Raw genomic sequence first — 25,504 nt, 5'->3', positions numbered from 1 at the left:
GTGCCAGATGTAGGGCGCTAAAGAGGAATCTCCCCCCACCTTTCCACACTGCGGCGTTTCTAGAATGCGAGTTATGAGGAGAAAATCATGCTGTCCATAGCTTGTGCTCATCAGACGTGGCACAAAAGAAACCTACGGAACGAAGTTGTCTCTCGAGGACGGATAACTTTGCATCAGTGGTGCATGGTGGATATTTAAAACTTTTATTCACTGAGCAGACAGACTTTCAGCTGCCCATGTATATCTCTTCACCAATGTTTTGAGGGGTTGCTGATGCCTTAGGGATAGCCGCATTGACTGACTTCTTGAAGGTCGCTGCGTTTGAAGTGACATCTGGTAGCGCGTAGGCAAAATCCAGAGGAAAACATTCGAGGCCTAAGCCTACGGGAGAGTGGTCGCTGGCAATCAAAAAGGCTGCGCCATTGAACGAAAAAAAGCAAAAAATAAAAAAAAAACACAAACATACCAAGTGTAATGAATGAACTGGAGCATGAGCGTGTATTACGGAATTCGTGGCTACTTGAAAAGCTTTGCTGTTATCTCTCCAGCGGGGGCTGGTTGGTACGTTTCGCAGTAGCTTACACGGCCGGCTTGGCATAGCACAAAAGTACATATCTGGCTGAAAGCGGAGGAGCGAGGAGACCTCTGCAAGAGAGCATTTAAACACCCTGTCCGTCCACTGCAGCGCATGCGCACTGAACGTATTTGGAAGAATGAGCTGAACTAAGCTACGTGCGCTGGATCCCGAGAAACGCTGCTACATAGCATGACCTCTGATTCCCCGGAAAAAGTAAGCCGCCAAAATACCAAGGCCAGGCTTCCTGTAGGAGAAGAGAAGGCGCACCGAAGGAATGCGATCTTGGTGTCTGGCTCCTTTGTACCATTGTGTGATCATGTGTGTCTGGTACTCCGCCTCTACCCACTTCGGTTCGCTCAAGTTCGCCGGCGGGCGGCCGTCAGCCTTCTTGTAAGTGGGAGGGAAGACGACTGGCGCCTCAACAAAACCCTGAATATGGCCATGACAAAGACACAAAGCCCAAAATCACTTCTGAACAGGAAGGAGCCATGCAATTCGCGTGTTTCAGTTTGCGCGTGCATGCGATAGTTCGTGCAGCTCCTATGCCGATAAATACGCCTCGGCAAATTTATTTTTTGTAGGTCTCGATCGCAAAATTCTCACGGCGACATTACCGATGACGTCGACGTTGCGGCACACATGGAAGCACAAGCCGCTCATGACTACGCACACCATCTTGCAGATGCACATGTTCATTTATACGTTCACGTTTGTACCCGCGTATCAGCATTTGTACTTGGACAGACGAATACATATGCGTAGGCCAGTGGCGATGCACACGGGCAAGCATGTACATGCAAGGAGACAAAAATACTCATGTTCAATTTCCTGTAAAAAGAACACAGGCGTATGCCACTGCTGGCTCAGGACACCAGGAAACAACAAAAAACCTATTAGTCGTGGCGAAGTTCCAATACAGCCATTAGCCACTACCGCATACTCAAAAAACGCAGCAGAAACATCATCTCGAAATAGCTATCCACGCCCCGTCCCTGCACTTCTCTGTCTCTCTATATCTCCAACTTTATGTCGTCTTGTGGAGAAGGGAAGTCTTACAGCAGAACGCATATCGTCGCCGTTAGTCCCCACCCACTCATCAAAAGCGAATAAGCCTGTGGGGGATTGCTTAAGAAGAGAAACTGCGCAACGGAAACACAGCGCATAATAATACAGAGGCAGGAAATGCCTCTCAGGTGTTACGTAATCCTTTGTTCTCACGAAACGCACGCTCCACTTCAACATAATGCGCTAGACCCGGCGTTACGGGAGAAAAGGCAGCTTACCCGCCCGCTGAACGGTTACTCGCTGTGTCCTGAAATTGAAGTCACCCATCCATAGTACGTGATGAAACGCTTCCGCCCAACTCGACGCCCCTCCATAAAACTCTAGCAACCGCTGTTCCACAACAGCCCTAGCCTTACGGCGGTCCTGTTACACACAGAGCGCACACGCATACATACGCAGATATGACTGAAGAGCACAAATTGCACCATGTCCGTCTGTGTTGCTTTGGAAGTCCAACAGGATGGTCACTTCTGCCACTGGTGCCGACGTGTTGACGTCATCAAGGAGAAACTTTGCATGTATTCTGGGACTTCCCTGCTGTTCAAATCATTTTATGGATGCGCGGATCCTAAAAATGATTTTGACCGCAGAAAAGTATCAAAATACATGCACAAAGATTCCGTCTCGTGACGAGATACAAAGCTTAACAGCTAAGCAGGGCAGGACAAACCTCAGGGGATGTTGATGGCATATGACAGCCAATAAAACAAAATAATTGACCCCAAATCTTGAGACAGACGCTGACGCCCCCTTTACTCCCAGACAAGAAGCCTGAAATAAAAACAAACTGACCAACTTTTGCTCACGGTAGCCCCTAAACTGGTTGAGCTAGACGCAGTAACAGCAAGTGGAAGACTAGCAGCCCCTACTGAGAAGGCTGAACCCGTAATATACATGCGTATGCATATAGATATATTTTCTACATGAAAAAAGTAAAGTTTAGCGAGTGAAAAATGCGAGTCGAATTGCGACCATCTCCCGCCGCATATCTGCTACTCTTTTCCAGAGTGATTACATGCCCACTCACTCACGGACGCTGCCTTTGAGCTCACAAAGCTAACGGGCTTTCCTTCCCCCTCTAGATCTTCTCGCGCCCATGCCGCCAAGCCTGCAACACAACACCAGTGCCTCTCACCCCACCGCACATCTACCGCTAACTACCTGTGCTACCTGTTCCGGAAAGCGATCACAGATATCAGCGTCTGGCAGGTGCTGCGCTTGTGTATACAGCAGACGCATAACAACGCAAGGACGAATGACGTCTTCCACTCAGGTCAGATGAGACACCCACTGGTGCTCTTGAACTGCATCCACGCGCCGTCGCCCAATCCGGAAAGTTTATCCTCCGAAAACTTTATCCGCTTGAAGGATGTTCCATTTACAGTTGAGAGGTAAACAGTGACGGTTTCAAAGATACTCTGACCTGTAGAGCAGTCAAGTTAAGCCCAACAAATTTCCAAGGGGAGATTAACACTGCGTTGCCGCTAAACTTCAGCAACACTCATAGAAGCAAAGACCTCTCCCGATGTCGTCAACTAAAACGGTCGGTCAAAAGGCGCGGTAGGCCGACTCCCCTGATTGCTCTCCTTTGTACATTTTAAATCACACGCTGTTCCAGTATGCCACTGTTGCATGAAGCATTTGACCCTTCTTTTACTCCACACATTTAACGTAATTTTCATGGACAGGCAAACGCACCTAAAGTTTCTTGAAGCGAGACAACATACACATCGTAGCCCGGCAACAGCCAGTCCACCAACGGCTGGTCCTCCCCTTGCACGGCGGTGAGAAGCTTTGTGCTGGATCTCACAAGATCCCCTCTTTTGATGGTGCTCTTCCGAGCTAGAGACGGAGGATTGATGTGAACTTGAGGCGGCCCTGCAGAGTCGTTTGTTGGCTGTTGCGACCCATGTTTCTCCATCCCCTCCCAGTCGTACAATTTATCGAATTCGCCGCCCATTTTTGCAATCACTTCCGCGGGAAGCTCATCTGGCAAGCACTCCGTGGCGCAATAATTTGGGGATCCAGAAAGGGTGCAAGCTGAATAATTGGAGCAATCAGGCAGCCGCGGAACCCGGACTGCTGTTTGACTATTCGTAAGCACGCTGACTGGGAAATCCTGGTACTGACAATTCCTGCAAACGCACCTCACAGGTTTCGTGTTGGGCACATGCCTATTCGAGCGTGTGAGCACGAACTGCGAGTACATGTCTGTGAGTCTGCGAACTGTTTGTGAAGGTTAACGAGAAAGGTCTGATTGATGCCAGATGTTTTGCTCCCTGCATGTAGCCTACCAGGTGCCGCAGAAGATTTTGAGTGGCTGAGCTCCCTGCAATGAAACATCGACATTTCTGGGGACAGCCGTAAGGCGCTTGCCAGGTGAGGCGCTGTTAAGCTGTCGCTGCGTCTTCAAGTGGAGACTCGAAGGCAGAAGCGGACCTCCAGTTGGGTAAAGTGGTCCGACTCGTGGCTTGTGGGCTGCAGCGCCAGCGGCGATGCCACCACGGCTGCTGCTGCTGCTGAAGTGCCACTGGTGGGCCTCCCGCGAAGAGTCGCTCGGCTTAGCCGCTCGCAGGCTGCCGTTTGGAGACAGCAGATGCCGGCTTGAAGGGGAAGCAGCAGCAGACTGCGCCTGATGCAGAGTAGGGGTACCCTCGTGAGGAGGCTTACATGGGGTGGAGGGCTGTGCCCGCAGCTCTACTGGCTTCTCTGACACTGGGGCACTTTTCGGCTCCTGCACTCTGCTCTCTAACAGCTGAATGGAAGCAGCCGCCTGTATGGTCGACGGAAAGAACAGGGTGTTGCAGCAAGAGAGGGGCGATCGTGGTGATGAGGGGGGAGCCTGGAAGTGAGCACCAGGGCGGGCCCTCCTGGAGCGTGAGGCGTGAACTCTGCTGTCCTGTGTTGTATGGACAGTCATGCCATGCAGGCTTGCTGATGCCTCGGGAGATGTGAGACCCTGTGGATGCTCATTCGTGCCCTCTGATGTCATACTTTCCTTCGAGCTGCTGGGCAGGGGCTCCTGGCTGCCGCAAGGCTCCATCTCTGTAAGCAGCCCCGACGGGGAAGCAAGATTCTTGCTGTCTCCTAAAATGTGGATCTAGCCCTCAATCTGCTGTGTCAGTGGAGAGAGATGCAGTGGAACGACAACACAAACTTGCTGCGAACATGACCTCCTCGGACAAGGAGGCGCAGCTACACAGGGGGACACTCAAGCATCAACACCGACGCTCACTGGAAGATTTTCCTATGGGTTGCAATCCGCATACAAGTCCACGTAGCTGTGAGTACGGATATCTTGATCAAAACGCACGCCCAAAGCTCATTGCGCGGGAAGCAGCTGGAGTGTTGCTCACTGGGGGGAGAAGCGGTGCAAACGAGTAACCATCCATGCTCAGAAATTCATGAGCACAGCCAGACAAAAAGCTCTAGTGTGCCCGCAGCAGGAGCCCAGTTAGACGAATGCATGGCCGCAAAAAGAGACCACCATCCAAATCGGACGATTGGAAAGAGGAGAGAGAGTGCTGGCACAGATAGAAGACCATGCTTGCTCTCTGGCTACAATGACTAGAGATTAATTGATGTAGAATGCTGCTGAGGACGAATGCGCTCAGTAGAAGCGCTAGTGAACTTGAGTAGCGCATAGAGTTGTCCTGAGCTGTATTACCTTGCGCATGGGACAAACTTTAGGTAAGCTGCCTGCAGATCCTCCACGGAATGCAAATCCAAGCCCCATAAAACCACTCCTCCGAAATGTCGCGAAAAAATGTACTTTTAACCCCGGGCTTGTAGACACCACGCTCCCGCGCCAAGTGGAACTCCGTGGTAAGGAGCGGATTTTAGCGGCCACAGCGAAAGCTGCTTCGGGGTAGTTTCTCAAAAGAAATCTGCAAAAGTAAATTGTAAAGCAGAAGTAAACAGAGTCAGGCTGGAGTACGAAAAGCTGCCGGTCAGCTGATGGACATGCATGTCGGTTTCATCGGTGCCACTTTTTCCTTGAAGGGCCCCGAAGGAGGAATTTACTCATACATTTGACATTCATACATATTTCGCACATCAGTGCCAAGTTTATGTTGAAAAAACGGAGCAAACACCCCAATCAATGTATTCCATAGTGCTTCCAATGTGCGTGGCGTTGACCAGTCAGCTTGCCTTGGCAGGTCATTCACCTCTTAATAAGCCTTTCAGAAGCTAAGTTACATCAATACTGCATTTTAAATAAGGAATTAAATTCTCCTGAGAGTTTGTGGATCTGCGACAAGATGGGGGATTGGCGCATTATGTCAACGACCCCCATCGCTCGACTTCCACAGCAGCAGAACACGGAGCATTAAGGCAGTTGCACATTGGCTACTCAAGTTTTGCTGATGTAGAGAACGGTGCCTCCGCGACGGCATTACCTTGTGCACGCTCAAACATATTTTTTGTGGGTTGTTCGGATGAACCGCACAAAGTGGCCCACTTCAACGATTCATGGGGGGAATGCAAACACTGTGGCATCCTACAGAGCCCAAATAGTTAATTGTCGTCGAGCACTGGAGCTCTCTCTCTCGTATCTGAGTATCGAAAAAGCATATGAACTGCAACGTTGAAAAACCGTGGTGCCACGACGCACCCCGACAGCTCTACCCATGCCGGCTCTCAACGACTTGCACTTCATGGTTAGTAATGAGATACTGCTACGAGTTTTATCTTTCTAACTACAGTAAATACGTACTCCTGGAATATACAGCTGGCGGACCGCGCAGTGTCTCCACGCTGAAAACCATGACTGGCCATGCCAAAACTTTCTTCGTTCCGTGGCCTCTCTTATGTAGAAGTCCGCCTTTAAACTCAAAAAGCTTTTCTTTGCATCATTCCTTTCTTATCCTTTTTTCTTGCCGCCAGAGGAAGGCAGAGAACGGTGGTGATAAAAGTGTGACACTGCTCGAACCAACTGAACATGAGGGTAGATACAAATATGGGCGCACAGTCATAAGGCGGTTCGCGGCATGCGTTGCATAGATATTAGGTGCCCGTGCTTCTTGCGAACAGTACTATCTTAGTTACGTTTTACATTTGTTGTTTCCCCGTGGTGACGTGAAAATAGCTTGTCTAGCTATACGTGCCCTTGCTTAAACTGAGAGAATCACTTGGAGAAGGATTCAAGAGTTGAGGCCCGAACGGGATTCCCTAATTATATTCTTGCGGTAAAGCGAACGACATTAGGGCGTCTTTCGTCAGTTAAGGAGCCCTTGCTGTCTTAAAAGCTGCCTGAGTTGCTGCACCTTCTGCCGTGCCCCAGAAACCTCCTCCTCGTTTTCAGCGTCTCTTTTCTCCGGTGGCTTGCAGAGGGCAGAAGGGAATGCAGGTGCACTGCTGATATCATCACTAACGACAGTGCTCGCGGTTGTAGAGGTTGTGGGGCTGCGGTTTAGCTCAGACCGCTTCAGCAGTGCCCGACACTCCAGCCCGGACGGAACTGAAGGAAGCGGCAGTGAGACAGAGACGGAATCTGTGGTGCCGAATGGGCTCGCGTAGGCAGGAGAAGAAGGTATAGAAAGTATTGATATCTGCTGCTGCTTTTCCCGCTGTTTTTGCTGCAGCAGATGTTGTAACCGGTGTTCCAGTGGGGTTTGCTGTTCATGCGAAGTAAGTAACGGCCTATCACGGCTCTCAGTGGAATGCTCCAGGTTCTCTTTTATCAACTCACCAACAGGCGCTGCCGCCTGACCCTCATTTGTGCATTGCGAGATTCCCCTACCGCATACACTGCCCGCAGATAGGCCGTTGTTAGGGTCCGAACTGAGGGTGCGTTGCAGCTTCTCAAGATGCACGTAGACCTTCCCTTGCAGACTATCTTGCAGTTGCTGTATCAGTTGCTGCTGTGCTTGCTGCTGCTCTTGAGCCCCAAATGTCTTCGGCTCTACTGCATCCACGGACACTGCCTCCTCTAGGGCTGCTGATGCATTGTCCCGATTATAGCATGCAGACTGGGTTTCTTGCATCTCCACGTGTACCGTATCTTCTCGAGTGGCTGAAACTGATTTGGCTCCTTTCTGAGTTGCTAATATTACTGCTGCTGGTGTCCCTGGCCTGTCAAATATTGCTCTGCGCTGCCCCTCGTCCTGCGCTTCCCGTGGAGTTGGTTCGGTCCGTTGCTTGTTTTCTTCCTCCTCGATGGCCTCCGACAGAAGTTTGAGCCAGTCTTCTCTGCGTGCACTGCAGCTTGGGTCGGCTTCTGGCTCGTGTTCAATGATGTCGACCCTTGCCGCTGTCCCTTCTTGCACCTCTCGGCCCCCCCGCTGCTGATGCTGTCTCTCAGCGGCAGCACGCGCTGCCGCCTGCACGTCGGCCGATGTAAAGGTCTGGGTGAGTACAGGCGCTATTGGTAAGCTTGTTGCTGGGGCTCCGACGAACACAGGCGGAGCCTGCAGTACAAATGGCGGGCGCTGAGAAGCCCCTGATGCCACGGATTGTAGCGAAGCTGCCTGGTGCTGCTGTTGGAACAGCTGCTGCTGCTGTTGCTGCATGTGGAGCAGCAGCTGATGCTGGTACCTCTCCAGTTCAGCAATACGCTGCTGAAGCTTCAATACCAGCTGTTGATAATACGTTTTTTCCTGGCATAAAGTCTTCGCCTGGGTAGCCAAAGCCGACTTGAGCCGAGCTATAAGCTGCTGTTGCTGTGCTGCCTGCCTCAGCAGCTGCTGGTGTTCCTCAGCAGCAGCGTTGGTGTGACTGCCGTACGGCATTGGAGGGCCCGCCTGTATGCCCATCTCACTTGTCTGCAAATAAAATTGAACCCCACAGGTAACCACAATAGCACGACCATGACCCAAAGAGCTGTTTCCCTTCTTGATATTTAGCTTCACACGATTACATTACCCAAGCTTCAGGATGTGTTCAAACTCAAAGCCAGCTACCGAGGTAGCCTCATACGCATTCAAAGTTTGCCTCTACACTGTAAGCATGCTCCATTAGTGGCTGGCTTCCGACGTAATCGATGCGCCCCATGCTGCTATCATTGCGTTGCTGCTCATGCGGCTGGGGCTACTCTTAGTGTCCAGGTTATTGCTGGATGCTTTGTGCCGCTTTGCATCACCTCCTTTTTGACTGTTTCCGGTGAATCTTGGCAAATAGAGGCTTTGCAAGGCTGGTCTTCTTGTTTTGCGGTGCTAACCGTCTCCTGCGCTGTTTGCAGCGCCCTTGTGTTCTGTTCTCGATCCAAGGCCTCCAGAATCGCAGCAGACTGGGAAGCTTCAAAAGCCCTCTGCAGCTGTTCTTCCTTTTGTTGCCGTTGCAGTTCCTGTAGCTCCTTGACGTGGTACTCCAGAGAGGCCGATTTCTCTTTATGATCCTGTAGGCACTGCTTTAGCAGCTGCATCACTTCAAGTGTTTCTCTTAGTTGTTCTTCCGCCTCCAAGCGAGCTTGCTGCTCAGCAGCAAGAGCCTTTCTCAAACCCTGGGGAATCGCAATAAGCAGCCATGCAACAACAACGGAAAATGAGGACCTTAGCTTTGAGTTGTTCTGCACTGTAGATCCTGAGCCTTAAACCTCCTGGTTACAAATACAAGGCTCCCTACTCCGTTGGCCGTTGGCCGTCGCTACAACCACTGATAGTTGAAAATGTTTAGCCTTACAGTGTTTGCTTCCTCGCGGAGCTTATCTCTGGATTTCTCATGTTCTGCCTGAGCTGCGGAGGCCTGCTGCTGCGCTGCACTCAGAGTTTGTAGCCTCTGCCTCAGGTCGTTGTTTTCTTGTTGCAGTCTCGCCTCACTTTGCTGTAGCTCTAGAAGCCGCTGTTCACCTGCTTGCTGAGTAGCGCGGTTGTCGGTTACGCGCTGCCGTAGCTGCTGCAATTGCCACTGCATCTGCTCGAGCTCTCTGTTTTGCTGTAGCACATGTTCGAGAGCTGCTGTCTGTTCGCTGCGGGGCGATACTGCAGCATCCTTCACTGAAACTCCCCGCTTCGTTCCTAGCGCATGCAACCGGAGGAGGTTGAAGGCCAACTGTTGAGCTCCAAACCCTGTTTGCTTCTGCTGCTGCAACAAATTCAAGTTCTCATCCGCGAGATTCTTCAGCTCCGTGTGCAGCCTCTGAAAGCACGGAAGAGAAAACAACACACAGTCGTGGCAACGTTGGCTGTGGCAAGGTCGGAACACTTATGGATAATCGCTGCTTCCGGAAGTCGTGGGTCTGTCAACAGACTGCTCACGTCAATGTGCTGCTCGGTCTCTTCATGGAGAGTGTGCTGCACGTCTCTGAAATGGCGCAGCTTCCGCAGCTCCTTAGCCTGTTTTCTCAGTTGTTCTTTGAGCCTAAATAGAGCAAACAGAGATGCAGAAACAACAGCAGCGAAGGTAGCCCTGCTGCGTAGGAAGAGACCGCATGCCGGCAAAGGAAAACGTTGAGGCCGCCAGCACGGCTGACACATCCCCGGATGAAGGAGAGGAACTCACTCCTCGTTTTTAAGTGCTTCGTCTGCAAATCGAACGCGGCTTGCACGGCGGCTCGTTGAGGCCGAGCCATCTTGTGGGCTCACTATTTGAGCTTTTTGCTGCTGCTCTTGCTGCTGCAGAACGAGCTGCTGCAGCTTCAGAATAGGCTGTTCCGGTTGTAGCGGGAGAATCTGTTGCGTTTCTTGCAGCTGCGGTAGCGTCTGTAGATTTGCTTGCTGTTGTACCATCTTCAGCCTCAGCTGTTGCTGCAACTTGTGCTGCAGCGTTTGCTGGCTCGAGTCCCCGACACTGCCCTCTTTTCCACTGCATTTCTTCCCGTCTAACCGGGCCTGAGGATACAATCCATTCTCCTCAAGAGTCCTCACTGTTTCTAATGCCTTTGATGTTTCAGCCGACGAGACGGCCCGTATAGCTGCTAGTTGTGGTGCTGCTGCAATGGGTGACGGTGATGGATGATGCTTCTTGCTGCCTCTCGCTGGAGGCGGAATCGGCAAAGCCCGTCGTTGAGCCACGTAGGCGCTGCCGCAACTCAGGCGAATTTTAGCTTTGTCATAACTTATCAGGGCTTCTGGGTTTACAGCTGAAGAAATGATCCTTTGAGCCGCAGCTGCTGCTATATTTTCCTCGTGAAGTCCCTGCAGCTCGTAGATGTCGTTCTGATCTTGGGGAATACGAGGGGAATCTTCTGGTGGAGACAGTTCAGCCGCAGCCCTTTCCTTTTCTGCTGCAGCTGCCGCCGCTACAGCGTGTGCTTTAAGTGCTGCAGTTGCTGCTGCTGCTGCACGCGTAGCCTCCAGTGCGGCAGCTTCAGCTGTAGTGGCTGCTGCTGCTGCTGCCTTCGCAGCAGCGGCTGCCTCTGCTGCTGCCTTTGCTTCCACAGCAGAAGCTGCCGTTGCATCTGCAGAACTGTCGTCAACTTTCTTTCTCTCCGTGTCAGTTGGTTCAGCAAGAGCCTGTGGTTGCTCTTCCCTTTCTGCCAAGGCTGGCAAGAAATCGCCTGTATTTTCAACCGCTGCGAGGTCCAACGAGGGTGAGTCTTCCGTATCCCTGCAGCGCTCACAAACACCACTTGATCCTGCTGCTTCTGAGTCTGCATCCTTGCTGGAAGATACTGCTACTTTTGGCTCAGCATCGGCGTCATTCTTGTCGGAAGCGGATGCTGCCGTCCCTGTTTCCAGCTTGGCTGATGGAGGAGAGTCTAGGCACTCTTGCGCATTTTTCGCCTCTGCTGTGGATTCTTCGCATTCCAAAGAAGATGAATTGCCGATGATCTCTTTGTCTTGTGTTGCTCCTACCACCGGAGCTGCCTCTGGCTGCATTTGGGAGCCCTCCCCTGTGGCATTTTGTGCATTTTGTGCAGCCGACGGGGCCTCTTGTGATGGTTGAGGTGCCCACTGCCGGTAATCTGGCGGAACGTTGCTGCTAAATGAATCGGCGCTGCTGCCGAAGCTGTTGAATGGCATTTTCTGTCTTTCAGCTGCCATTTCTGTGGCCTCCATAAGCAGCAGCTGGTGGAGCCTGGCCCTGTGCGTTAGTAGGCCGTAGACCAGGTCTGTGTCTTCCCGCGGCAACTGTCTTTCGCCAACGCAGCTATCAGATGCTGGTAGTAATTCTCCCTTCTCGAAGTGGGGAAATAGGTTCGCTCCCCAACTCGAAATGCCTCTCTCTACCTGCTTCTTCTGTTGTACTTGCGCGGTGTCGAACTTTAGTGGTTGCAGCATCCTCACAGACAATGCGCGCAGTGCTTCCAAAGTGAGCTGGTCACTGCCGACCTCTGTCTGGCTTTCCCTTTCCGGGCTCGCTGCCACTTTGCCTTGGGAGGAACAGGGCTGTGGCTGCTGAAGTGGCTCTTCTTTCTTTTGTCCATCCGTTGGCGGCGTTTTCTCCTTGGTTTCCTCTTCTGCTATCCCAGCTGCAACCTCATCTGCCTCGCCGTTTTGTCTCTCCTCCTCAACGCAACACTGTGTTGCTTTGTTCATGACTGATAACGCCTCCTGTGTTTCTGGATTTGCACCAAGTGTCCCTTCATCTTCCGTAAAGTTGGAAGCTAGAATGCCCTCCTCTTCCTCTTCAGCTGTGTCTGCTGCTGCTGCTTCCTCTGCTGCTTCTGCTTCTCCTTCTATTTCATCGTCGTCTGCTGCTGCTGCATGTGCTGCAGCGTCTTCATCATCTGCTTCTGTAGCTTCGGTTGCTTCAGGTTCCTGTGGCTCTTCCATTACTTCTTCATTTTGTTCAGTGACCTGTAAACTCTCCCCCTCCGTCATAGCCCATTCGCTTTCCTCATACCCGCATGCAGCATCTTCTTCTGCTGCGCAGTCATCTTCACTTTGGGGCGAAGTTCCCAATGGCTCCTCCAATTCTTCTATCTCTTCTCCATGTACTTCTTCAATGGGCGACAAGACCTGCTGCTCCCTGGTGGCCTCGGAGTCGGATGCACCAAACGATTCTTCCAAAGCCTCTCTGTTCTCCTCTTCAGTCTCTTGGGCCTGCGCTCCCTCTTCCACTGCCGTTAACTGTTCTGTTTGGGCAGCGTCTGCTCCTGTGGGATCCTCCGAGGCTTCTGCAGTCCCTGTTACCACTTCAGCTTTCACATCTGCTGCCTCTTCAGCTTCCTCTTTTGTCTCTGGTTCAACAGAGACCGCCATGCCTGCTTCTGCGTGTCCATGATGTTCCTCCTCAACTTCCCCGTCTGGAAGTTGAAGCTTTGCCTTGGCCGCAGACTTGCGTCTGGCGGAAAGAAAGGCCTCCTTCTGAAACTCCAAGAGGTCTTGGGTTAAGGCCTCCCTCAGGCCTTCATCTAGTTGCTCTCGCAGATCCCGTAGACGCGGCTGCGCAGTTTCAAGTTCTTCGTTTACTTCGGAAATAAGTGGAAATCGGTTTGCAATTTCTATCAAGCGCTGACGCCGAGGAACTGACTGGTCCACGGGTAACTCCGAGCTGTAGGCCGGCGGACCACTGTCTGCAAGCCAGCTAGCTTCTTGTCTGGAGACGCCTTCACATTTCCGCTGCTGCTTATGCAACTTGTAGTGTTGATGGTACCGCCTGCTAACGCTGCTGGTGATGCTGGCGTCCCAGAGTGAGGGAGAGTTGACGTCCGTGGCGGCCGTTGAGGCCGAGGCGGGGAAGGGGTTGGTAGCGTCAGTCCACGGCTGGGAGTAAGCTCCAGTTTCATCATGTTCTTCTAACTGTGCAGATTCTCGGCGGTTGTCATAGACAGGAAACTGGCGAGATGAGGGCTCCTGTGAGAACTCTTTATCCAGCTCGGGACGCCCGAAGCGAGGTGAGGCCACAGGGCTTACGTGGTCATAACTTCCAGCCGCCTGCGCTGATTCTCCGTCTGTGTATTCGAAGTCGAAGCCCTGATACTGGTCACTTCGGTAACTGTGGCGTCGGCTGTGGCGTCCAGGCATGCCATTTGGGCGACGGCGGTGGTGGCGCCGTTCATGTTGCTTCTGCTGCTGCTGCCGTTCATACTCATCTCCATATGCTACCTCAGAAGAATTTTCTACAAGTGAATTTAAAGCAGCGGATGCAGGGGCAGCAGCGGCAGAAGGTGGATCATCCTCTTCATCTGCACTATCTATTGTAAGGGTCTTCTCCAGCTGCTGTAGACACGTCCACTCGGGTTTCTGTGGCTTTCTACTGCTGAGGTATCTCATGTTGCGGTGCCACATGTGCTGCTCATGCATACTTGGTGAGGGCTCATCCAGCGCCTCCTCCTGCTGCTCCAAGTGCTGTCGCTGTGTGTGGCGATGGCGCTCCTGCAGCTGCCGCTCCCAGCGGGTGTGAGGGGACTGTTGCGAGTAAATCATGGAGCCCGGCCTCTGTTGCTCCCCAGCCTCAGGATTGGTAGGCCCCGGGGCATGTAGAGCACTCTGTAGGCTGCCCTTGAGACCAGACAAAAAATCAATCATAGAATCGCGATTCACCCTCTCGTCTTCATTGTGGCGAGCGTGACGTTTGTCACTTCGCCTACGGCCCCCCCGTCTTCTCTCTAGGGGCTGAGCGCCCCAAGGCAGATCCATTACAAATCAAAACTATGCCGTTTGTATACCTGGTGCTCCCAGGCCACGACAACAGCAGCGCGACTGCAAAGTGCAGTCAAACGGTCAGAGCTATTGTTTCTCTACTAGGGGAATTTGATGCTGCGAAAGAATTACAAGGCTGACCAATTTTCGAGAAGCTCGTGAATAGGCGATAACAGGCGATTTCCCGCGGTTGTGTGAAGGAGCCTCCAAAGGTCTTGACGGCCAGATGACTAGATGGCGGCACTCTCCGGACAGCTGCGGATTAATAATCAATGAATAGAAAATGGCTCTACTCCTGCTTTAATGCCAAGCAAATACTACGGATGCCGGTGTGCGTATTGCCAAAGCCCTTCTAGCGGATCGCCGGAAGAGGGTGATGCTTCACACATGTCTCACATGGTAAGCTGCGCCAACCAAACTTAGATCCGGTCTTCTTAAAACGAAAAAATGAGCAAGTAAAAATGATTCAATGAAGTGTAGAAAGAGGAGGCAGAGCATGCCGGGCAAATCAAGCCGCTGAACAATGAGCCCACTGAAGGCAGCCGTCACTGCAAGTTTAAGTGGCTGCTTGCGAACTTGCAAGCAAGCAATCACGGGTTATGCCGCAGACCTTTGTACAGCTTGTAACTTTGCTTCATTAAAAAACAGATAATAACAAGTCAGAGGAAGCCGTTGCCGAGTTGTCCATCTCATTCCGATGCATCTCATGCGCTCGCGTCCAGACAGTGAAATTTACCTTGCTGTCCCGCTTCGCATTAGCCCCATGTCTCACGTGCGCTCAGTCCAATTATTCTTTTACTAGTAATTGGCTTCTACAAAATTTTGTTAAATTGAGAAGACCAATTAGTAAGAAAAGTAAACCATGGGTTTTTCAGTTCCCGCTGCCCCCCCATGGTCGGCGGAACCCCCTGAAACGCTCTCCGGCGACGTGCTACTTGTCAACAAACACTTTGCGGCGATGATTGCTTCCAGTGTATACTTGGAAAACACTTAAAATGCAAAATATACTTTTAATATTCACGTTGTTTTAGAATTCGAAAATATGCATCAATCTTGAATGGTTTCAGGCTGCTGCAGACGGTGCAGCCTCATTTGCCGTCATGCACTGGCAGGCTGCACCTGCGCTCCGGAGAAGAAATTGGGCTGAGATCCCATATCTTTCAATGTTTCCCAAGAACAAAAAATTCCTTTGAAGCCAAATATCTGTGAAGGGCAAAGTGACTTCTCAGGGAGCCTGCAAGTTGCCGTTTCTGAGCGGGAGCACAGGTGTGCTGTGCGGACCACCGGTCGGGAATCCACAGACTCAATGCGTGCACAATATAGAATCGAGAAGTCATTTCAAAAGATAAATTCGGCCTTATTGTTTTTTAGTTTATATGTCAATTTTATTTCGAAAAAAGCACGAAGAACGGTCGCTGGGATACTGCTCAGCTGAAACACGATCAGCTGAGGTCCCGCATTTTCAAAAGATTGCATTATGCTTTTGCCTCTATGAAATCTCAGAGTACCTCTATATATCTGAATGCATGATGTAATATTACATTTCATTATGTTGGAGCAGTACTTGAGCGTGGTTCGTGCTCTAAATTTGTAGATACAATTCCTTCAGTGGTTTCCAGGTGTTGAGCTCTACATGTTGCCACACAAGCACTAAACTATCACCTTCGCAGTATAACAATCTGTTCACGTTCTGAACGTCGGCCTTTCCCTTCCGGGACAGGTTGAATTTGGGAGAGCCTCCCCGCAAACAAAGTGTATTTGGTCCCAACAATTAGAGTCGTTCCAGGCCTTCGCACTGGCAGAAAAATGTGTACTTTGTAAATGATGCCAACTTTGATGCATTAAAATTCTGTGTTACTTAAGAGTAGAATGAGGTTTTGGGCATTGCTTCGTGACGGTAGTTCAAAACAAGGTTGCTCGAGCCGTCATGCAGTGTAACCTGCTTGTATTTTACTACATGCCTTTTCTTAAATTGCATCTCTAAGTACAGAATGAGACAGAAAAGACATACTATCTGCCTGCGTCTTCGCGGTTTCCCGTTCTTAAACTTTGTGCAATCCCCAGTCACCACACACTCCAGCCACCTCACTCTTGTCTGATGTTTCCCGTTTCTTGTGACACGAAACGATCTAGGAGTGCACTTACTCAAATTTTTGGAATCACTTTCATCAGGTCCTTAACTTCCCTTATCTTCGGCAAGTACAACGTTGGTCAAGCCCACTACTTTGAATTCGAAACACGGGCTCATGTAACATGAACTTTGGCTTTTCGACCGTAGCGCGTTTGTGTTGCAAATAATGGTGCGCTGCAGCTACACGTACCGCGTGCATTCGGCCACATTCAACCTTTCCAACAGAGGTAGAATTTCTCGATGGTGTGTCTCCAAATACATCACTTGCACGGGCGATGTGGCGCTCCATCTTAAGTCCCCATTAGCTACAAAAACTGCACACACCGAAGCGCAGTGGAGCAATCTATTTTAAATGAACCGTCCGTGCTCTGGCTAGAACCAAGATAAAGCTATCAGAAAAGGTAAGCGTAAGAAATTAATCTCTGGATGAAATTAACCATGTGTATCGACCCTGCGCAAACGTGCGCTGTCGCAAGACGCTCTTTTGGTGTCTGGATGTTCGTGTTTCATCAGGCGGCTGCTTGCTGAAGCTCTTTCGTTCTAACGAAAATGATTGTGTTGACGCAGTGAGTCCCTGCAGGGGTGTCATAGCGAAGAATCTACTGCGGCGTTCTGCCAGAGCATAACTTGACGGTGTTGCGCCCAGGACGTGTTCGTAGCGGCGCGCAAAGTGTTCTCACTAGGAAAAATCCAAGTCACGGAAGATTTGAGCCTGTGCAGCAGCAGCTGGTGCAATGCCGACTGCAACGCTACAGTGGACCGCAGAGTGTGGACAAACACCATAATCGCTTGCTGCCTAGAATGCACTGCTTCATCGTACGGTTTCTCTTGCCTGCATTATTACGTCTATCAAAAAGATACACATTCCCGATTTCTACAAAGGCTAATCGGGACCCAGAGAGCTGCACTAATTCAGAATCATGAGCGTGACTGCAAAGGACTCTCAAATCGAACACATGCACTGCGGAATTTAATTTAGGCTCAATTTTCCTTTCATTTTATTTGGAGAATGAAATACGTTCAATTTTTAGCGGTTACTTAAGTCGCGCCGCTGCTAGTTTAAACACTGCAATGCCTACTTTCAATAAGAAAGCTTGAATAAAGGTTCTTTCCAGCGTTACCCATAGCTGATACAAAGGCCATTAACAGCTCGTCCATTTACAATCGCGCCCTTATTTTTGTTTACGGTCTTCCCCGTAGCTGCTGACCGCCGACCAAAAAAGGATTGACACCTCCGCCTAGCTACGTCAGTTTATTTGTGCTGGGCCTTCAGCCTGATAACTACTTATATTGCAGAAGCAAGAAACAATGACCTCACTAGTACTAGATCGCTTTCTAATCCATACATTAAATTTTGAGCAATGAGTTTTCACTGCTTTTTGAGGTTGAATGAGTATTGTGATTGCTTGGGCGTAGCGCATAGAAGCAACCTCCCGTTTAACTGCTGGATTAGCCCGTAAATTCTGCCGCTGTGAGCTTCAGACCCTTCTCCCAAGAGACCGAGGGCACCCTTAACTTGAGTTTGGGTACATTTCTGGCTTGTAGCAACATTGAGAAAGTAACCCGAAAACATCCACAATTGACAGAATTTATAATGACTATTCTAAATGCCAATAACAAAGTATTTTTCCGGTTTAATAGACAGTCCTTTTGTGTTATTGAACGCGTGCAGACGGAACTTGAGCGGAGATGCCTAAACCTAGTTCACGGCGAGTCTCACACTAATGTGTTATTCGCCAAGCTCATCCAGTTTTTGTCACATTTGAAAGATAATTGAAGCCATCCTCACACTTGAAGTCTCAGTGTCATGCTTGCTGAAGCACAGACAATACCGCTTGCGCATTGAGCTCTAAGTGAATAAAATATGGGGACGCGGCTAGGTGGAAGTCGGAGCTGAACGTATCAGAATCAGAAAGGAAATCAAAGTGACAAAGCTGACCTTTGGCCTGGCTTCAATAGACACCAACGGAGCAAGGAAAGATTTAGTGAAGTAGCAACCTAACCTACTCACACCAAGGACAAGACGGCGAAAATAACAAGTGACCAACAACAGCGGTGCATGGCTTGAAACAATAGCTAAGTAACATGCTGATTGACTTCAGGGAGAAAAGTGCCCATTGGAAATACATCTACAATTTTGTACCCTGGCGCCGAGGCTCCTATTTGTGCAGCTAAGCCCGCATCGGGAGTTGAGGAGCCAGTGCGCGCCAGCACTTCAGCAAGCATGCAGAAAACAATTTCTGTGCCAAATTAATGACAGGCATTTTGTAAAGTTGAACTAATTCGATGAAAGCTAACCAATCTAGCTGCCCGCAGGTCCCGCCATCCAACAATAGGGATCCATGCTACGACTGTGTGAGGTTTGCTGCAAGAACTCTCACTACCCAGTAAGCCGATGACGGAAAATTCTGTACCATTCAAACAAATTACATGAAATACATGGGTAGCGACGACGCGCTAGGCCTCGCGTGGTGCTGCATTTGGCCCAAGCCGGGAGCGCAGGGAGCGCTGCGGGGGGCAGTTGCTCGGCAGTCAACTGGAAATTCAAATGCACATTTTAAAGTTAATTTACATCACAATTTCAATTTTAAGTCATGGAAAGAAGAATGGCGACAAACCCAAGGCACAGTTCACCAGAGTAAGCTTCCTAATTCGGTCAGGCTTCTGGACTGTGCAGCGAAATTCGCTAGTCGGCGGTGGTCAGCCCGTCGGTCTCGGCAGCAGTCAATTCCTCCGTCAATTCTTTCCAAACTTTCGTTTTTATTTCGATTTCCGTCTTTTTGCTTTCTGGAAAATAAGAATAAATATAGCATCTTGAACTGTATGCTTTCATCGCGCGTGACTGAAAGCCGATTCGCGCTCGCGGCGAGCCCGGCAGCATCGACCACGGCGCCTCCCTGTCCTTCGTGTAGCCGTTAATTTGCCAAAATTTCCCTGCAAAAATGTATTTCACTTACGTAGTAAGACCAGGAGAGGCACCTGAGGGCCGCGGACCTCAGTTTGAGCCCTTCTGGAGCTTCATTGTCAACTACAGCCTCCGCTTAGGGGTCTTCTTGCTGCTGGGGGCCTATGCATGCCTCCTCATGACGGTTTCGGCGGGAAAGAACGATCCTCTGGCGCTTCTAAACGTCCTTAGAGCCGCCCCTGAGTCTGCTGGTGAGCCACACCTGCCCGAACAGGCACAAGGGTCTCGTACCTCACGGCACAGTGGGCTGTGGCCCCGAACAGTGATCTATAGACTTCTCATCCGCATTACCGCAATTCGGATTTTTAATTTTAATATACATTTACCAAATGTTTCTTTTCCCAGGCAAATGCCCCCTTTGGGCGGCGCAGTTGGGCTGTGGCCTGCTGATACTCGGGCATCTCACCATGTTGGCTTTCCAATCTCTGACTGACGACGACAGCAGGTGCGCCTTTCCTGGTCCCCCATCTACTAACCGAATTTTACGCACTTCTGCGACAACATATTGATTGAGACTTTTAGAAGGGCTTTTAGACATCTACTAATCGGGCATATTGCAGTTGCTATGTTTGTGATTCAGCATCAAACAATCCAGGGGATATCGCACAGGGAGCAAATTTCTGCAGCAAGCCTCTTCGTTCGGTGTTGTTGCCTCAACATTGACTCTTCTTGTCGTTTACTCCGCTAATTACTATTTCGACGACCCCTGGATGAACAAAAATATAGGCAGCGGGTCTTCCTGGCTCATTTTTTTCACTTCGCGCCTTTGTGACGCCTTTTCCATGTTTTTCTACGCGGGGTACGTGTAAACTATATTTCTGGCCTGTGGATTTTAACAGACTTTTATAGAGTGACCACTCGAGGCTCTGAATGCCGCCAGCTTGCGCTGCTCTCCAGCTAGTTGCATCTGCGGTTTGACGAAATGCTGAAAATTTGCACTGCCTCGTCTTTTCCTCGTGTCTGACGCAGATCTATATTTTACCTTGAGACGTACCACTCGGAGGGCGCTGGAGAGGCTTGGGGATGGCTTGGCGCCTTCTGCTTCCACTTGACAGCTTTCGCCGGTGAGTCTAGTTCGACAGAGTGCTCACTAAATTCTTTTCTGCCTGAACCTTTTACGTTTGTTAGAGTATAACTTATTGGTGCCCCTGCCTTGCCTGTTTACTTGCGTGTGTGCTTCTGTTGCTGCAGAGCTCGCTGCTCTCGCCACATGGGGCAACTCGTCGTTTCCTGTTTGGGACGCCGTCTACACGGTGATGCTTGGGGTGTCTCTCAGTGTGATGTTCTTGTGGGCTATTTTCTTTGAGCCTGTGAGCCATCGGTTTGATGTCCGTCTCACTCAGTCGGCGATGAGAAACGAATATTACAAGTCCCGAAATGCCATGGCCTACTATGGACCCGCCGTGGTGAATGCAGACGGCGAAATAGATATTGCTGCAGCGGCGCAGCAGGCACAGGCTTGCCTCAGCTGCTGCTCCTGAAGGTTGATGATATTATCGTTGGGATACTAATCCCCGCAAGCCCGAGTGACCCTAACAACATCCCAAGCTGAGCTGCAGTGATGCTTTGACTTACAGCTGCAGCGGATTAGGGATGAATTAGTTTGCGGGTGGCTCGAGGAACCGTTTTTTTGCGGTTCTGGTTTTAGACTCATTATTTTGGCTCTACACTGGCGTCTTCCATCGCGCACTGACCACGCCAACTAGACATAAAAAAAGAGATAGCACGCCCTGCAGCGAAGGACTGCAGAAACTTGAATTGTTAACGTAATAGAGCGTACGCTCACTGCTTTAAATACCACTTCGCTGGCGTTCTTGCAGGTTTGAAAGACCCGAAAGGAATACGAGCGCATAAGAGATCCACCATCCCAAGCAATCAGCAACAAATGCTATGTACTGAGAAAAGGAAAAAAAATACTTTACCCAAACTATGAGGAAAAGCTTCTATATTTAAATTCATGCTACGTACTTCTCTAATTAATGTACGAAAAGATTCGAAGACATATTACTTTACATATATATTTTTGTAATTTATAATCGATTACTTGTGTGATGTATTAATTGTAATTCCTCTGGCTTAATAAAAAGAAGAAGGAAAACTTATTATTTGATTGGATAAAAAATATTACCTGATATTTTTCATTATAAAATATATATAAATATATTATTTGTGCTTTTATATCTTCATATATATCTAATAATTCTCTTACCTCTAATTCTACTAATCCTAATAATTCATTATCTTCTACCATATCTATTTTATTTGAAAATACAATTATACTAGGAACGAATTTAGATGAAAATTTACACAATAATAATACATCCTGGCTCAGGAAAAACCAAGAGGCGTGCCTAACACATGCAGATTTAATTGTTAATAAATTAACTATAGTATCTGGAGTTAAAAATAGAAAAAGTAGTGAATCAATGTTATGATGTACTTAAAAATCAAGGAATGGCATATCCACTATTCAGTCGATGTAGAGTAATGACACTAGGAATAGACTGGCTTGCACAATCGCACAAAAGAAATGTTGCAAATGATACGGAAGCAGTGGGTGGCAGAATAGTCAAAATGAGAGTGGTTTGTCTTTTGGCTCTTCGCTGCGGCTCATTTTCATGAGGAGATCCTGGGCTGGCTTGCTGTTAGCCAGATGGCATTCAGCCAATTCTGTGCTGAATCTGAAGCGCAGATCTTTCATCAAGGCGTCGCTGCTGTACGTAGCGTTCACGCCGAAACTGGCTAATCGCTGCTGCATTTGCTGGTCGCGCTGCTGGCGCTGCTGCTGTCCGCATTGAGTATAGGACTGAGAAGAGGCAGTGGGTTGGTGAAGCCTTGAAGGATCCTTTTCTGCTGCAGGCTTTAGCTTGTCTGCGACTGCGAACAACCGCTGTCGCATCAACTCCTCCTGCAACTTTTGCTCCTGCCTCTCCAACTGTATCACAAGCGTCCGTAATCTGTGCTGCTCCTGGCGCCTCACAACTCGGGCGGCTTTCAGAAGTTTCATTTGTGAAGTTTCTGCTGCTAATGCTGCTTGTTCCTTTTCCGCCTCTCTCTCCTGGAGCTGCTTCGACTCCAGCAGCTTGCGTTGACGGAATTCCTCAATGCATATTTTATCTTTTTCCCTTCTCGACCTTTCCCGAATAGCATTTTTGAGCTGCCTCGCCACCTCTGCTTCCTTGGCAGCTTTTTCAGCTGCTGTTAGTCTGCTCCTTTCCTCCTCTTTTCTCTTCTTATGCTGTTCAAGCTGCTTAGACAGTTTCAGGCTCCTTTCCCTCAAATTTTGAGCAACCCTGTTCCTTTCTATCGTGTCCCTACATCTAGATGTTAGGACTTTCAGCCCCTGAATCACTTGTGACAACTCCTGCTGTCGTGCCGATGTCCACACCCTCATGCATGTCACCTGCCGCTGGTTGGCGAGGCTCAGCTGCTGCTGTGCATTCAATATCGCCCTCAGGTCCTTCTCTGCAGCTGTCGGAAATGCCAGCTGCAGTCGATTGCACAGACATGCCAACTGCGCCTCGTTGCTATCTCGTTCAGCTAGAGCAACAGAGGACAGCCAACGCACAGTAAAGAGCACTTCAGCGACAGCTTCCCTTTCAGCAGTAGAGGTGATAGCACCTGTAGCGCAGCCTCCACTTCCCTCCTCAGGCGCTGCTGTCGACTCTGCCGCAGTGTGCCAATCATCTGTGCATACTCCTTTGGCATCAAAGCCGATGTCCTTTTCCTCACTTTGGATAAGCTTAGGGCTTCTCCCTTCTGCACCTGCTGGGTTCTGGAGGGAGAATTTGTCGCAGCTGCCGTATTGACTCTTCACCTTCGCCTCTGTGAGTATGAATTCGCCCAACCAACTGTCAAGTTTGCTCTTGCGGTTGTGCTGTTGCTGCTGCATCATTGATGTGTGAACAATCCCAGAAGCTGCCTTGTAGAGAGCCTTCTTGTATAGCAGAATTTGCCGCTGACACTCCTTGAGCTCCTGCGCGTGTTTCTGCTCCAGCTGCAGCAATCGCAACCCGTATTCTTCTAGCAGCTGTTGCCATGGTGCATCAGCAGGGGCTTGCCTCTGTCTCGCTGTCGCTGTTGAGCTGCTTTTTGGCAAAGCCGTTGTTTCTTCATGTGAACTGTCGGCAACTGCAGGCTCTTTCTTGTTCATTGCCCTGATTGCGCTACTGCGCCTACTAGCAAACTCCAGCTCGTCCGCTGCTGCTGCTACACGAACCGCCGGGGCTTCTCCCCGAAAAATCGCATCCTCTGTGTCTGTTAGACTTTGTGGATCCCCCTTCTGCTGCTGCTGCTGACGCTGCAGCCCCAACGGCGCTACACACGTTTGTCGGGGAAGTTGGAGTTCTCTCAAAGTCGAAGTAGCGGCTGCCGCCTCCGTTGCTGCGGCCTTCCAGCGCCTTTCCAGTGATATTGCCTCTTCCTTTAGAGCTGCAGCCACTGACTGGAAGATACAGCCAGCCATAAGCAACAGCTGCTGGTGATCTTCCTGTGTGGGTTCAGTTTGCGGCGATAGCTCTTTTTCTGTCTCCGATTCAGTCAAGGACCCCTCACGTGCTGACGAATTCGCAGCACCGGCAGCTGCAAGTGTATCTTTGATAGATGCACAGTTGCTTCTGGCGGCCAAATTCAACTGTTTGAGTGAATGCAGCACGAATGACATACGATGCAGCGTAGCGGCGAAACGCCCAAAAGGGCGACCCCCAGCCAGTGTTTTGGAAGTCGCGCTGCCGCCTGTTGCGTCAGCTCGAGACTTGACGTTCGAAGACTGTAAGTCGCCAGGTGTAACCATATCAAAGGCTGCTGCGTTAGTTGAGTCGTGAGTGGCTGTTGCCCCCTCCGTCCCAATTTGTTTTGCAGTACTTGTGTACTCTTCAACGTCGTCTGCGATGCAATTCACAGCTTGCAGAGCTTCAGAAGACAAGACTTGCTGCAGAGAAAATGTCAGAGCTTGTTCTTGCCTCCGCAACTTGCTGTTAGTCTCACTCCATTGCCAGCGTAACGCAAGAGATTGCTGCTGCTGCTGCTGCTGTTGGGATCGCCGCATCAGAAAGTCCCCCACAGCGGCTGCAGCTCGGTGCTTCTGTTGTTGCCTTTCCAGCAAGGCGCGCATCCTCAGGAAGCAGATATGCAAATGGCTGTACAATTAGCTCATTCAGTTTGTCTTCAACCCGTGCATACCGAGAAACAAATTACTCTTTGGCTTCCCAGCGCAACACATCCTCCGTAGCTACCATCGACCAGCTACCGCTTGAAGATAGACTAATGTTTCTTTTTACCGCGGCCTCTCACGTGAGTAGTGCGCGGGTTGCCATTTTCAGTGGAGCATCATCCGAACGCTCGATTTGTTTCCGCCCAAGGCGCCAACTGGCACTGACACGGGCGGCAAGGCCAAGTTAACTGTTATGTGCGCTTGTTCACGGGAAAGAAATTGATGTGTGACCGGGAAGTGGAAGTAAATATTTCAATTGTCAAGCTGGGCGCCCCTACTATCTCAGCGGTACATGCTAAAAGTGCGCAAGAGCTTGCTGTCTTCGTGAGCTGCAAAAGCACCACATAAGAGGTGATTCATTTCTCTACCTAGAGCAGTACCATTTAGATCGAAATTCATATAAACGAAGTGCTCGATCAGTGGTGGTTTCAAGGAGCAGTTTCTTGCGTCGAACTGTGCGTGTCGCGTGCATGTATCATGCACTCGCAGGAAAAGAAAAGCCTTGCATTTCAGTAATCTAAGGGTACGGCATTGAAGCTGTACAATTGCAGGTGATATGCATCCACTTCACCTCGACTTTTTCTGAGCACGAGCGCATGCACATCGATACCGATGCGGGGCCCCCAAGCGGCAAGGTCTCACGGCAGCAGGCAAGAGAGCAGAAAGTAAAACTAATTATGTGGAAAAAATTTTATTGCGTGCATGCAATATATGTTTTTTCACGAATCTGGGGATGCTCACCTCTGTAGAGAATTGCGCCTCTACCAGTCACCCAGGTGAACACAGTGTTGTGGAAGACTTCCTCTAGAATTTCTCGAGTGGAGGTCCCGCAATACTTTTCACATCTTGTTTCCTTGTTTTTTTTGGACTACAGAAACATACGGGCAACATTTCAGCAGCCCTACTGAACCCAAAGTCTCTGAAGTTTCCAGTGGAGTGCCCGGCGTTTTCTCGTTCATACGTGTCTGTGACGGGGTGTGTCCGCACACGCCTACTAATACTTGTCTTCTTGCCTCATACATATAGAGTAGGAACCATTGGATTGTGACTGACTAGGAGGTCTACGTGGGGCCCCAGAAGACATGAA

At 50.0% G+C, this 25,504-nt stretch overlaps 4 protein-coding genes across 4 annotated transcripts; 1 reads left to right on the top strand and 3 right to left on the bottom strand.

Annotated features, from left to right (window-relative positions):
• Nucleotides 1-226: 226 nt before the first annotated feature.
• ETH_00004145 (endonuclease/exonuclease/phosphatase domain-containing protein, putative) lies at nt 227-4,685 on the bottom strand (the record flags this gene model as incomplete). Its single annotated transcript, XM_013377407.1, has 10 exons — nt 227-414; nt 583-645; nt 808-1,006; nt 1,634-1,716; nt 1,861-2,005; nt 2,313-2,413; nt 2,670-2,750; nt 2,934-3,065; nt 3,341-3,777; nt 3,937-4,685. 10 exons carry the CDS (start codon nt 4,683-4,685, stop codon nt 227-229), a joined length of 2,178 nt encoding a protein of 725 aa, XP_013232861.1.
• A 2,176-nt stretch (nt 4,686-6,861) lies between these two features.
• Nucleotides 6,862-14,106, bottom strand: ETH_00004140 (uncharacterized protein; the record flags this gene model as incomplete). The annotated part of the gene is made up of 5 exons (XM_013377406.1): nt 6,862-8,406; nt 8,724-9,083; nt 9,263-9,718; nt 9,838-9,940; nt 10,082-14,106. The coding sequence occupies 5 exons, from the start codon at nt 14,104-14,106 to the stop codon at nt 6,862-6,864; spliced, it is 6,489 nt and encodes a 2,162-aa protein (XP_013232860.1).
• A 5,076-nt stretch (nt 14,107-19,182) lies between these two features.
• ETH_00004135 (uncharacterized protein) lies at nt 19,183-20,686 on the top strand (the record flags this gene model as incomplete). Its single annotated transcript, XM_013377405.1, has 5 exons — nt 19,183-19,396; nt 19,551-19,650; nt 19,786-20,004; nt 20,175-20,269; nt 20,397-20,686. 5 exons carry the CDS (start codon nt 19,183-19,185, stop codon nt 20,684-20,686), a joined length of 918 nt encoding a protein of 305 aa, XP_013232859.1.
• Nucleotides 20,687-21,774: 1,088 nt separating this feature from the next.
• ETH_00004130 (uncharacterized protein) lies at nt 21,775-24,318 on the bottom strand (the record flags this gene model as incomplete). Its single annotated transcript, XM_013377404.1, has 1 exon — nt 21,775-24,318. One exon carries the CDS (start codon nt 24,316-24,318, stop codon nt 21,775-21,777), a length of 2,544 nt encoding a protein of 847 aa, XP_013232858.1.
• Nucleotides 24,319-25,504: the final 1,186 nt, after the last annotated feature.

This window comes from Eimeria tenella, genomic scaffold, assembly GCF_000499545.2.
Source record: "Eimeria tenella Houghton genomic scaffold, Eth_scaff50, whole genome shotgun sequence".
NCBI lineage: Eukaryota > Apicomplexa > Conoidasida > Eucoccidiorida > Eimeriidae > Eimeria > Eimeria tenella.
This window is presented reverse-complemented; position numbering and strand designations above follow the sequence as displayed.